General features: G+C 35.5%; 1 protein-coding gene across 3 annotated transcripts in view; it reads right to left on the bottom strand.

Annotated features, from left to right (window-relative positions):
• Positions 1-15,155, bottom strand: part of LOC135218712 (ATP-dependent zinc metalloprotease FtsH-like) — a 184,552-nt gene that overhangs the window by 82,067 nt on the left and 87,330 nt on the right. Inside the window, exons 1-2 of one of the 3 annotated variants that reach the window (XM_064255163.1) lie at positions 10,649-10,702; positions 3,873-3,946 (exon numbers count right to left, since the gene is read on the bottom strand). The exons of 1 other annotated variant lie outside the window; for it this stretch is intronic. In XM_064255163.1, the coding sequence (XP_064111233.1) occupies positions 3,873-3,946; positions 10,649-10,687 (113 nt within the window). In that variant the 5' untranslated portion in view covers positions 10,688-10,702. Of the gene's footprint in view, positions 1-3,872; positions 3,947-10,648; positions 10,703-15,155 lie in introns of those variants that run through there. One more of the 3 variants, XM_064255170.1, reaches the window with a different exon arrangement.

Here is a 15,155-nt window from a genome sequence, read left to right as displayed (position 1 = left end):
TGCACGTACGAGCGTGGGCTAGTTACAGGTAGGTCTTGCTTGCACTTGGAAGCATTTCTCTCTCTCTCTCTCTCTCTCTCTCTCTCTCTCTCTCTCTCTCTCTCTCTCTCAGGCTGCGACCCATAAGTCAACTAACAACCAAGAGCTCACACTGGATTTTCCGGAACAGGCTATTTACCACTGTGCAGAGAGAGAGAGAGAGAGAGAGAGAGAGAGAGAGAGAGAGAGAGAGAGAGAGAGAGAGAGAGAGGCTTATAAATGAGAGAGAGGCTTATAAATAAGAGAGAGAGAGAGAGGAGAGGCTTATAAATGTGAGTGAGAGAGAGAGAGAGAGAGAGAGAGGCAAATGAGAGAGAGAGAGAGGGGGGGGATGTAAGAATGAGAGGCTTATAAATGAGAGAGAGAATGTAAGAACGAGATTCTTATGAGAGAGAGAGAGAGAGAGAGAGAGAGAGAGAGAGAGAGAGAGAGAGTATAATGGGCAACGTCCGACCAGATAGATAACAGACTGGCAAACACTTGCAAAACGCAACCGTGCATTATGCAATTTATCTTAAAACTACGGAGCATCTGCATCTACGAAGAAAATGGCCACGACGCTGCACGCAGATGGCTTCAAACAAATCCTCATATTATGCAAAGCAAAGTAAATGTCCTTTCTTGATATAAAATATAAACAATAGCAAAGGCAAGCGTTGATAAGAAAGTGATTCCAAGATGGCTAACTTCAATGCATGCAATTCTATACAGGAAAGTTGCTTTGAAGGTTCTGACGAAGCTGACGAATTAAGTGAAGCTTCTTATTAATATATTTAAAAAATATACAATCAGTTATTTTAATTCTGCAGCCACTGAGAAACTTTCAAGGCCACCACAGACACTAGGGTTAAATATAACAACAAAAGTGCGAAGTGCATTAAGTGAGAGCTCAGCTCTTACCGCCTGTATACAGTTGAGCTTGTAATTGTAAAACTTATAACTATATAACTGTATCTGTACCTTTCGAAGGAAACATAACTGTATCTGGGGAATGTTTCGTATTGAAATAAGTATCAGTGGTGTGATAAAAGACAACCTATATATATATATAATATATATATATATATATATATATATATATATTATATATGACTGGTAAAAAATGTTCTGTTACAACAGAACTCCAAAACACAGAGAGATAATACTATATTTCAAAGACTCCTGTCTCTCTCTTTTAGGTAGATGAATGAGAAAAGTTGCAGAAAAGGTGTTATATATATATATATATATATATATATATATATATATATATATATATATATATATATATATATATATAAAACCATTACCATACAAGTCGCTTAATCTTTTTTCTCTCGTTTGTACAATTAAACGGACGCAACCGACACCTTCCATCTTCCCCCGAAGGAAGGAAACAAAACAAAACAAAAAAAATATATCCACCACGCCGAGTACTCACTCGCTCATGGAGCCATGACGCAGAAATCCGCTCGGACACGAAGCCATCATCCACCACGCATGCGCAGAACTGCGCAGCACGAAGTGGACTACCTAAGGATTTGCGCTGGGTCTCAATTTCTTTCTTTCGATCGGAAATCATTTCTTTCTATTTTTTTTCCTCGTGGAGCGATGTATTTTGACGCTATATTAGCAATTTATATAGGCAAAAAGAGTGTGTTGAAAATCTCTCTCTCTCTCTCTCTCTCTCTCGAAAACGTTCTCGTGAGAAGATGACGTCTACACCTCCCCTCTATCGCATATTTTATCAGTTGTCATTATGATTTCACGACCAAAAACTCTTCCCCAAACTGCACGTGAGAAAGAGAGAGAAAAAGAGAGAGAGAGAGAGAGACTCCTCTCTCCCTCTCCCCATTACACCCAACATACTACTCCCCAGACCCTTCGCATCGAGCAACATTACGTAAGGAAAAGTGACCCAGATCCTACAACAAATAGAATGGGCTCAGTTGAACTCCATACACAGGTACTGTCAACTCAGAGGGAGAGAGAGAGAGAGAGAGAGAGAGAGAGAGAGAGAGTGGAAATTGGATAATAAGCGTACATGAGAAGCAGCTTATACAACTGCCAAATTATATATATATATATATATATATATATATATATATATATATATATATATATATGTACATATAATATATATTATATATATTAATATATATATATATGTATATATATATACAATACATACATACATACAGAGAGAGAGAGAGAGAGAGAGAGAGAGAGAGAGAAGAAGAGAGAGGAAATTCTGTTAAGAGTATACATGAGAAACAGCTTGTAAAACTGAAAATTGTATGTATATATATATATATATATATATAATATATATATATATATATATATATATATATATTCCATAAAATACGCCAGCAGAGAGAGAGAGATGAGGAGAGCAGAGAGAGAGAGAGAGAGAGAGAGAGAGAGAGAGAGAGAGAAATGGAAAATCAGTTGAGAATACGTTTAGCTTGTATAACTGGAAATTCTGTACAGAGAGAGAGAGAGAGAGAGAGAGAGAGAGAGAGAGAGAGAGTGCTGTACAAGATTTTTACGTATCCAGTCTGTGCATCTTAAGTGATCGCGCACGAGATGGCGCAAGGTTTCCCCCTCCGCAGGCGCATGAGTGTGCATATAGGCTGTAAGCGTGCAGCAGCAGCATGCTGTTCCAGTAAGTACCGTTATAAGAACGATCTCTCTCTCTCTCTCTCTCTCTCTCTCTCTCTCTCTCTCTCTCTCTCCTGTTGGCAAATTTTCCCTTTGTTTCTTCAAGCCGTTGGTGGTGGTGGTGTCCTTCGGACTGGCACTGGCTTTCACTGGCCGCTTTTGTTTCCCTGGTCGGCTCTCTCTCTCTCTCTCTCTTCTTCCTCTCTTTCTGCTCGCGGTTTAGAATTTCCAGTTATAAAGACATCTCATGTACTCTTAACAGGTTCTCTCTCTCTCTCTCTCGTTATATACGTATATATAGATCCTATTTATATGTATATAACTTCCAGTTGTATAAGCTGCGTCTCTCTCTCTCTCTCTCTCTCTCTCTCTCTCTCTCTCTTCTCTCTCTCTCTCTCTCTCTCTTTCAAACAATGGCTGGAATGCCTCAACAATGAACAAGACCTGTTGGATTGCACTGACCAATTGAACTTCTCACAGACTCTCACAACAAATCACTGACGGACAGCAAACACCGGGGGCGGGGAGGGGGGAGGGGGGGAGGGGGGAGGGAGAGGGAGGAGGAGGAGGAGGAGGAGGAGGACACCACAATCTCTACCTCCACCATCTGCTTCTCCATCACCAAAATTTTCTCCCCCCAGAGCAGCTACTCCTGCACCCACTCATTCCTCTTTTATTACCAATATCACTGAGAATACATGTGTATATACGTGTATATATATATATATATATATATATATATATATATATATATATATATATATATATATATATATATATATACATACATATATATACGACTGTAACTTTTCTCATTCATCTACCTGAAGAGGGAGACAGCAGTGTCTCTGAAATATAGTATTTCTCTCTATATATTTTGGTGTTTTTATGGGCTCCTTTTATTATATATATATATATATATATATATTAATATATATATATATATATATATATATATATAACACTGGGCGTGTATCCTGACCAGTTTCGACTTCACATCGATCCAGTGTCAAAAGTCCATCTGAGAATGGCTTTGATATTAGGTCTAAACCAGTCAAGAGTCAAACTCTTCTCTTACCTTATCAAAAGTGAAAAGGTTGAGGTGGGTAAGATGGGGGAGGAGAATATGAACGGAGGTACGGTAAAAAAAAAAAAAAGGAATATCCACACGACTGTCTGTCTCACTTTACCTGGCATTCTCTTTAAGGCTCCCCGTCTGGAGGATCCCAAGCATGTCATCCTCATCACCTGTCTCGTCATTTACCTGGAAGAGAAAAAAGAAAATAATTCTTCAATGTTTACTCTTTTTTATAATTTGATAATAGTATATATTTATATATATATATATATATATATATATATATATATATATATATATATATATATATATATATATATCTTTGAGGAAATGCAGCGCTGAAACGGAAATTCGACAGTATGAAGCGATTGTTAGGAGAGGGTTAAAGAAAGTAAGATGGAAGAAAGAAAATATGAAAGGAGGTATGGTAAAAGTAACAAAAAGGGTTGGAGCTAGGACCGCCTTACCCCTTTACGACCATAGAGAGAGATAAGAGAGAGAGAGAGAGAGAGAGAGAGAGAGACGAGACGAGAGAGAGAGATAGCATGGGAAATCTTCAAACTTTGCTGTTTCTTCACATTTCTGGATATACTCGTCACTGCAAAGCCTTGAGATCCAGATGAAGAATCAAATGAAGATATTCTGACGTAAAAATATGCCATTATCTAAATAAAAAAAACTCGAAACAGATTCTCTTTAAAAAAAATAAAAACTCAAAGAGAAGAAACACGTCATTTAAAGATCCAGGTGTGAAAGGAATCCCCTCCCCCTGGGCCCACAACTCCCCATCCCCCCCCCCCCCCCTCCCCCCCCCCCTTATTCCCACCGAATCACAAGAGGGATATCCATTACTATAGTAAGATCACAGAAGCAGCAGCAATCAAAAAAAAAAAAAAAAAAAATGTATCGTGACTGACCTCCTGACGGTTTTACGACCCACATTAGTAACTCTATAACGCTGTATAATGGCGCTGCCAAGTCCTTTCCTGTCCTTTTCAAGACGTTTAATAGGAGCTTCCTCCTCCTCCTCCTCCTCCATCTCACCAACCCTCCCTCCTCCGCCTCCTCCTCCTCCTTCAAGACGAGTAGTACTTGAGGGATGCTGTAACGTCGTGATTTCATTGAAATGTGCACAAATGCATCGCTTTCGTGTTATATATTTCAGATGTACTAATTATATTTTTATCTATTTAATTATTCATTTATTTTTTTCTCATATCTGATCTCCTCTTTCTGTATATCCCCTCGCGTTCTGTTAGTTCTTCCTAATGAACACCTTAATATTCTTTGCTATTAGATATGCTACTAGAATACAACATTCAACAAATAAATCACCTGCCAACAAGAAAGGAAAATACTTTAGACCTAGTATTTGTGAACGAGATGAATTATGTTAAAGAAATAATAGTTTATAATGCGAGTATTTCAGACCATAATGTCATAGAATTAACAGTTCATTCCAAAGCAAGTGAAAACAGAGATAAGCAAGAAATGAAAAAGTGGGAAGGATATGGAAAATACAACTTCTACAGTAAAAATATAAAATGGTCAGAAATAAATGAAGAATTAAACAAAGATTGGGATAACATTTCAGTAAGCGATGACATAAGGGTAAATACGGAGATATTATATAAAATATTAGAGAAAATAGTGGATAAATATATACCGAAGAAGAAAAGTAAACATCATTCATGCATACCAAGAGACAGAAGGATCTTGTTCCAGAAAATCAGAAAGTGGAAAAAAGGTCTTGCAAAAGAAAAAAAATGCATGGAAAGTTATAGAACTAAAAAGTAAGATAGAAAATGCAGAACAAAAGATTATACAATCAAAAGAAAATGAAAAACGGGACTTGGAAGAAAAAACCCTATTAAATATCAAGCAAAACCTAAAACTATTATACTCATATGCGAAGAAGATGAATAAAAGAAGAATATAAATAGGCCCTCTGAGAATTGAAGGGAGATTAACGAATGAAAAAAAGGAAATTTGCAACATACTGGCAGAACGATATAAGAGAGAATTTACCCCTAGAATAGATAATGAAGATAATGATATAGAAGTAAGGGACGAAAATAGTGAATATTTAGCTGACATAGATATTAATGAAGCTGATATTGTGCAGGCTATTATGAAATTAAAAATGGAGCTGCTGCAGGCCTGATGGTATCCCTGCTATTTTGTTAAAGAAAGTAGTTCATTCTATCGCAAAGCCACTTGCAATATTATTAAGACAAAGTGTAGATACAGGCAAGATTTATGATGAGCACAAATTAGCATATATCACCCCTACTTTCAAAAGTGGATCAAGACTTGAGGCAAGTAATTATAGGCCTGTGAGTCTAACATCACATATTATGAAAGTGTATGAAAGGGTAATGAAGAAAAATATTATGAAACATTTAATAAAAAATAATTTGTTTAATATAGGACAACACGGTTTCGTACCCGGAAAAAGTACACAAACCCAACTGTTAGTCCACCGTGAGAACATATTCAAAAATATGAAAAGCGGAAATGAAACAGATGTGGTTTATCTAGACTTTGCAAAAAGCTTTTGACAAAGTAGACCATAATGATATTATCAAAGAAAATTAGAAAACACAATATATCGTAGCATAAAGTAGGAAGATGGTTAAAAGAATTTTTACACAACAGAAAACAGATAGTTATTGCAAACGATAAGAAATCGGATGAAACCAAGGTAATATCCGGTGTGCCACAAGGTACGGTGTTAGCTGCAATACTGTTTGTTATTATGATTGAAGACATAGACAGTAATGTTAAGGATTCGGTAGTGAGTAGTTTCGCTGATGACACAAGAATAAGTAGAGAAATTATTGTTTGATGAAGATAGGAACACTCTACAAAGAGACCTTAACAAAGTATATGATTGGGCAGAGGAAAATAGGATGGTATTTAACTCTGATAAATTTGAATCAATAAATTATGGAGACAGAGAAGGAAAGCTATATGCATATAGGGGACCTAATAATGAGACATCACAAATAAGGAAGCAGTTAAAGACCTTGGTGTGATGATGAATAGGAACATGTTATGCAATGATCAAATAGCAATTCTTTAGGCAAAATGTAAAGCAAAAATGGGAATGTTGTTACGGCACTTCAAAACAAGAAAAGCTGAACACATGATTATGCTTTATAAAACATATGTTCGTAGTCCACTTGAATATTGCAATATGATATGGTACCCACACTATCAAAAGGATATTGCACAAATGAGAGTGTACAAAGGTCCTTTACAGCTAGAATAGAAGAAGTTAAGGACCTTGACTACTGGGAAAGACTACAATCATTAAAATTATATAGTCTAGAAAGGAGAAGAGAACGCTACATGATAATTCAGGCATGGAAACAGATAGAAGGAATAACAGAAAATATCATGGAACTAAAAATATCAGAAAGAGCAAGCAGAGGTAGATTAATAGTGCCCAAAACAATACCAGGAAAAATAAGGAAAGCACACAAGACATTAATCCACTACGCACCAGCATCGATAATGCAGCGACTATTCAATGCGTTGCCAGCTCATATGAGGAATATATCAGGAGTGAGCGTAGATGTGTTTAAGAATAAGCTCGACAAATATCTAAACTGCATCCCAGACCATCCAAGATTGGAAGATGCAAAAATATACCGGAAGATGTACTAGCAACTCTCTGGTAGACATTAGAGGCGCCTCACACTGAGGGACCTGGGGCAACCCGAACGAACTGTAAGGTCTGTAAGGTAAGAGTTTTATTTCATGTCACTGGTCCCCTTGGAGTAGGCTTGTTCCATATGCATAGGGTTCATCTATGAATAATAATAATAATAATAATAATAATAATAATAATAATAATAATAATAAATAATTATAATAATAATTAATAATAATAATCTATTGAAGATTAAATTTCATGTTAAAGGCCCTTTTTTCGGTATATGTGTTCCATATGAACGGGGTTCGTCATCTGAATAATAATAATAATAATAATAATAATAATAATAAAATAATAATAATAATAATAATAATAATAATAATATGTTTTGTTAAAGAGGATGGCAGCATCAGTGGAATTGATCTGATATATGGTCTTTTCAATTCTTCTTATTATTCTCTTCTCATCAGGGCTAATATTTGCTAATAGCTGGCCGATGTTCATAGCCTGGTTAAGGAAATGTTTTATGAAAATACTAATTTATTGATAAGACAACTAAAAATGGCGTATGTCGCCGTAGAGTTTACAAATCTAAGGGCATCACGGAATTCCAACTTTTCAAACCGCATCTTCGGTTCATTTTCAAGGAAGGGTGAGCTTGTTACATACGCCAATTTTAGTTGTCTTATCAATAAATTAGTATTTTCATAAAACATTTCCTTAACCAGACTATGAACATCGGTCAGCTATTTAGCAAATATCAGCCCTGATGAGAAGGGAATAAGAAGAAGAATTGAAAAGACCATATATAAAACCAATTCCACTGATGCTGCCACTCTCTTTAACAAAACATGTTTGAGAGAGGGTCTCCTACCTTCAAATAATGATAATAATAATATAATAATAATAATAATAATAATAATAATAATAATAATAATAACCTACTGAAGCTTGAATTTCACGTCAAAGACCTTTTTGGTGTTTTTGTTCCATATGAATAGGGTCCATCTGTATTATAATAATAATAATAATAATAATAATAATAATTATAATAATAATTGAAAAAATAACCTCATCTCTCTAGAAGAAAGCTGAAAGAAGGTTTTGTTTGGTACAACAACAACAACAACAACAATAATAATAATAATAATACATAGTATGGAATACCATAAACCCTATATCAAGACTCATTGCCCCGAATCCATCTTCCTCCCCCCCCCCCCCCCCCCCACCAACCAAGATTGCAGACGGTTTCAATTCATTAATGAAACCAGCTCATCCCGCGTTCCAAGACCGGTTCGAGACTGTATCGATTACGGAAGAGTAAAATGCATGACTTGGTCCGACCGACTCAAAAACCGCGAACACGGCAACGCTGTATTCGTTTCTCTTGATCGACGACCCCCCCCCCCCCCCTCCAACCCCCACCACCTCTTCCAACCCTCTCCTACACACACACACACACACACACACACATACACATACACAGACATAACCTCAGTTTATTTGCTAATTCAGGATATGATTAGATTTTTCCCTTTTTGTAATTGACTGATTTTACAAAGACCCCAACCCCCCTCCACCCCCTTCATCCATCCCTCCCCTTCACACACACACACACACACAACCTCAATTTATTTCAACTCAGGATATGATTAGAGGTTCCTCTTTGTATTTTAACTGATTTTACTTTAATGTCAAACCCGTGTCCAGTTTTTTTTATGGGGTCTTTTTTCCCATAAACTGGACCTTTTCTTCTATAAATGCCATTGAATCTATAGGCATACTATATATATTCCTATTATCACTCTTGTATTTCCTAATACTAAAGCATGGTGTTGATGTTTACTAAAAAAAACGAAATTGCCCCCCAAAAATTTATTTATTCTTTCGTAAGTACAGATCAATGAAAAGGATGGTCACTAGAAATATGGACTTCCAGAAATATTTTTTTTTGGGGGGGCCGACGCCCCTCGGTACAGGCCTGAATATCAAATTAATACGACTATAGTATTTCTTGGAGGTCATTATTTTTATATTTAGTCTCTTGTGTGTGTGTGTTTTTTACAGTATCGTTATGTTATAGTCTCTTGTGTATGTTTTTTTTTTTACAGTATCATGTTTTTTTTTTTTTTTTTTTTACAGTATCGTTATAGTCTCGTGTTTATGTTTTTTTATTTTTATTTTACAGTCTCGTGTTTGTTTGTTATTTATTTTACAGTCTCGTGTTTATGTTTTTTTTTACAGTTTTGCGTTTATGTTTTTTTTTTTTTTTTTATACTATGGTGCTCATGTTTTCTTCTAGTCTCGTGTTTTGTTCATTCACAGCCTCGTGTTTATGTTTCTTTTACAGTCTCGTGTTTGTTTGTTTTTTTTAGTCTAGTGTTTTGTTTTTTCAGTCTCGTGTTTGTTTTTTTTTTTTTTTGAGCAGTGTTTTGTTTTTTCAGTGTCTCGTGTTTATATTTTTTCACAGTCTTGTGTTTATGTTTCTTTTACAGTTTCGTGTTTATGTTTCTTTTACAGTCTCGTGTTTATGTTCCTTTTACAGTCTCATGTTTATGTTTTTTTTTTACAGTTAATGTTTTTTCACGGTAATCCCCAACGGCCTTGTGGTACTGAACACGCCGCAAAGGTGGGTACATACTTGTTTAAAATCCCTGGGGTAACTCACTAAGAAATTCTCTATTATTCTCCTCGAGGTAGGTTGATCTTGTTCATGCTTCTCGCTGAAATAATGAATCAGAGATGGAGGCAGAGAATTCCGGGCAAAAACAGGACCGTCAATTCCATAACTACAAATATGGCGTCAACACTTCATAGAAAACGGGAAGTGTTGCTTCCGGTTAAAAAAAAAAAAAAAAAAAAAAAAAAGTTTTTTTTTTTTAATGGAGTTCGCCAATAGTTCCCTCACCACATCAAACACAGACATTCAAGTGTCCTTTAGTTAATAAAAAAACGTATTCAATCTACTACACTTTCTAACATATGATGCGAGTATATTAGTAAATATTTCTGGAACATTTCAAAACGAATTATACTAAATTCTAGTCATTTATACCCAGTTTGGAACACGTGAACTTCGTGCAGGGGGTCAATGATACCACAAACTGAACGTTCACTAAGGCGCCAGTCAGGCAAGGGGAGACTGAACACATCTGTTTATTTGATATAAATCAATCAAATAAACAGATGGATCCTATGATGGGCACAAGTATTCGGAAACTTACCAAACCCAAAATCCTCTCCAAGCCTTTCAAGGACAACATGCTGAATCATTCAAAAGGCTGAAGCCTCTCAAACGCCCTTCTTCTTCTTCGTAGAACGGATTGTCCTTGACTCTGAGTATTAGCAGAGAGAGCAATCGAACAGCAGGTATATTTTTAATGTCGATTTTTCCTTTGGTGCGAATTTTTCTTTAAGTGTCGATGTTTACAATACAAAGCTTCCAGAATCACAAATATCGGATTCTCAGGTCTACCTTTCAAGAGAAAGCAATTATTACAGCTTTTTGACTTTCCAGATTCACAAATGAGGTTTCTAGACCTATAACTCTGAATACGTGAAGCTCAGGTCCACCACCTTACAAGAGAGAGCAATTATAAATCTTTTTGACGTTCTGTATTCACAAGTCCACAGTCTGAACATCGATACTTAGGTGCACCTTTCGAGAGAAAGCAACAATTTTTTTTTTACTTTCTGGATTCTCGAGAAAGGTTTCTGGACCTTAATCTGCACACCTTGAGAAAGCAATCATAACTCTTTTGAACTTTCTGTATTCACAAATCCACAAGTCTAAATATCGATACTTAGGTCCACCTTTCGAGAGAAAGCAATAACAACTTTTTTTTTTTACTTCAAAATTCACAAGAAAGGTTTCTACTAGACCTTACTCTGCACACCTTGAGAAAGCAATCATAACTCTTTTGAACTTTCTGTATTCACAAGTCCACAGTCTGAACATCGAGACTTTTTAGGTCCACCAACCTTCGAGAAAAAGCAATTACGACTCTTTACTCGACAACCTGATTTTCTCCTAAACTTGCAATCAAGAGAATGACGAAGCACCTGCACAGACAACACACCCTCACACAATCTCGAGATGACAGACGCCCAGAGGAAACTGAGAACCAGACGGTCTCCAGCCTTCTGTGCACAGACACAGCCCAAGGGAAGGAAGGAGTGTGGTTGATCACGTGACGCCCCCGATAACCACAGAGAATACCACACTGGACAACCACACGACAAAGTATACAATATATGTTTACAGGTACACACACAAATTTAATGCATATATGTATAAAGACTTGCTCAGAATAACTATGTAATGAGTATATTCGTAAATATTGATGGAAAATTAGTCTGTATGTATGTATGTATTTATGTATACACAAATTAGCTGTCTAAAAAATTAAAAAATATGGAAAGTGTGTGTGTGTGTGTGTGTGTGTGTGTATGCATACACAAACAAGCTCAAAATAACTGTATGAGAAAATGTCCCATAGCATGAATGAATGAATAAAAAAAAATGCAGCAATACTTGAATTTTGGGACCGATATGCTGATTTTTTTTCTTACGTGAATAGTTTCAAGCACTAAACATCTAGGAATAATTTCATTTCCATAAAAAAAACATTCATTTCCATTTTAAAAAATTTCCATAAAAAATTAATTTCCAGAGAAATACTTTAATTCCCTAAAAAAGTTCATGTCCATAAAAAATTTCATTTCTATAAAAAAAATTATTTCTCTAAATAATTTAATTTCCAAAAAAAAAAAAATTTCCATAAAAATATTCATTTCCATACAAAAAAAACTCATTTTCATATAAAAAGTTAATTTCCCTAAAAAAAATTATTCCCATAAAAAGGAAATTTGATGTCCATAAAATAAAAAAAAATTTTATTCCCATAAAAAAGAAATTTGATGTCCATAAAATAAAAAAAAATTTTATTCCCATAAAAAAGAAGTTTCATTTCCATAAAAAATTTTATTTCCATAAAAACAATTTCATTTCCATTACAAAAATCTCTAAAGCGTTTTTATATACGAATGAAGACGTGGGAAGAACAGCCTATTATGAGATTTAAAAATTTGCTGCCAATTTCACAAGCGACAAAAATCTAGTAAGAGTTTCCTAAGCAACTAAAATCTTCTTTACAATTTAAAAATATAATAAAATCATAAATTTCTATTTAAAAAATTACAGGCAACAATTCCACACATCGATTGTAACGAAAAAAAAATTATATACCACGGGCAACCTGGGAAAAAATCTATTACCAAAATTCAAGGAATAACTCCAAACACATTCACTACAGCTTGAGCTCCAAATATGCCAAAGATACCTATAAAAAAAATTGGTATTTTTACCCCACCCATCTCCGCCATTCTCTGAAAACTCACTAAGTGGGACATCCAGAACCACGGTCTAGAACCATCCCAGAGACATACGCTCCACGTCCTGGATTTGAGCAGAGTACCGAAATGTAAATAAAGGAGACTGGCCAACAGATGGAACAGTTACACACACACATATATACTACAGTTTGAGCTCAAACGTGCCACAGATCTGTATCATGATCAGTTACTGCTGCAGTGTTGGGGAGGTCTTAAGCGGTGGGAGGTTGAAACCAACATTCTTTGGAATCTTGAATTTCAAGTCAATGGTCCCTTTGGTCTGCTTGCTCCTTGTGAATAGGTTTCATCTACTGAAATAATAAATAATAAATAATAATAATAATAATAATAATAGATGGGTCTAAGAGCAGTAATACCCATCCCAACCCCTCCAGGAAACTTTGGTAATCTGTGGATAACAATAGTTATTATTATCATAATTTCTCAAAACATGGGCCATGACTTGAAATTCGAGCTTCCAGATATTATTATTATTTTATTATCATCATCATTATTTTGGTAGAAGACCCTCTTTTATGCAAATGCTGTTAAAAAGAATGGCAGAATTAAGCGAGTTGATTTTATAGTTTTTTTTTTTTTTTCTATTTTCCTTACAATTCGCTTCTCAGGCTCAGCGATGTTTGAGTAACTGGCCAATATTCATACTGGGAATTTTCAAAAATTATAAATGCGGTAGGTAATCTTTTATTAGAACAGAATCTAATAAAAGATCACCTTCAGCATTTATAATTTTTGAAAATTCCCAATATGAATATTGGCCAGTTACTCAGAAACATCGCTGAGCCTGAGAAGCGAATGGTTACAAAAATAGAAAAAACAATATATAAAATCAACTCGCTTAATTCTGCCATTCTTTTTAAAAGTATTATTATTATTATTAATATTAATATTGAGAAGATGAACCCAATTCATATGGAAAAGGCCCACCAAAGGGACCACTGACTTGAAATTCAAGCTTTAAAAGAATATTAAGGCGTTCGTCGGAAAGATGTAAGAGAAGGTAAGGGAAATACAGAAAGTGGAAGAGAACAAAATAAATAAACAATAAGGGGCGGATTTCAACGTTTCGTTTTACAGATAAAATATTCCCGAGTAGATTATAAAAAGAGAGAGAGAGAGAGAGAGAGAGAGAGAGAGAGAGAGAGAGAGAGAGAGAGACTGAAAAAATACGACAAACGCTTCGACGTGACAAAAGACAAAAACAGCCGTAAGCATCTACGAAAAAAATAAATAAAAAGAGATAATAAAATCGTCCACTTTCCTACGAGAAGACGACGACGAAGAAGGAGACGGAGAAGAAGAAGAAGGAGAAGGAAAATGAGGAGGAGGAGAAGAGAAGAAGAAGAAGAAGAAGAAGAAGAAGAAGAAGAAAGGAAGGCGATGGGTAGACAACCTAAAATACGAGCCCAGATGAGAGGTTACCGTGATGACTGACGTAATGGTCCCGTGTGCAAAGCAGGAGAGAGAGAGAGAGAGAGAGAGAGAGAGAGAGAGAGAGAGAGAGAGAGAGAGAGGGGTGGGCCTCGGATAATATGGCACCACCATCGGTAACCTGACTCGACTCGGCGTTCACCAAGATTTTTGACAGCATATGAACCGTGACATCACTGGAGGCCGATGGTCTGGAATGATGCTGGTGTATGGTATAAGACTTTTTTTCGCTTACTCGGGGAGTAAGCCTATAAACTACTCTGTTGTTGTTCTTGTTGGGGGGAGGGGTAGGAAAGGTCTATGGAAAAGCTTAAAAAGGTCTGAAAAAGGGGTTTCGCGTTGAGTTAAAGATACAGGAACTTTAGGATAGGATATTTATGATTTATTAGAATGAAAATGTAAAAAATAATGTGTATGTTATACAACACAGATCAATTATTTCCAATAAAATACAGCGTATCTATTTTAATTTTCGTTGGTTAAACAACACTATTTGACCGTAGATTTTAGCATGCACACTGAGTTAGCTGGAGGTCGGATCACGCCTTGTTTTTATCGATAACATTTCAAGACGATTGTACCGCTACATTCCTCATTAAATAATATTAAGACTGCCACAAGTTAATTTAAAACATGAGAGTCGTATTATTTAATTTCCAATCAATTGACATATTTTTTCCCCCGATGATTTCCATCATAATACTATTAGCAAAATGGCCACTTGCATTACGACTGCAATTACTAGTAATCTCATTTTTAAATCGTACCTATATGACTGTTATACTCAATATAAATATGACTTAATACTACCCTTCACTCCATTTGATACCAAATTTATTACTCTTACAAAATTATCATCATTATTAATATTATTATTCAAGAAAA

The sequence above is a fragment of the Macrobrachium nipponense genome, chromosome 19 (genome assembly GCF_015104395.2).
Source record: "Macrobrachium nipponense isolate FS-2020 chromosome 19, ASM1510439v2, whole genome shotgun sequence".
Taxonomy (NCBI): domain Eukaryota; kingdom Metazoa; phylum Arthropoda; class Malacostraca; order Decapoda; family Palaemonidae; genus Macrobrachium; species Macrobrachium nipponense.
Note: the sequence above shows the minus strand (reverse complement) of the source record. Positions and strands in the feature narration are given on the sequence as shown.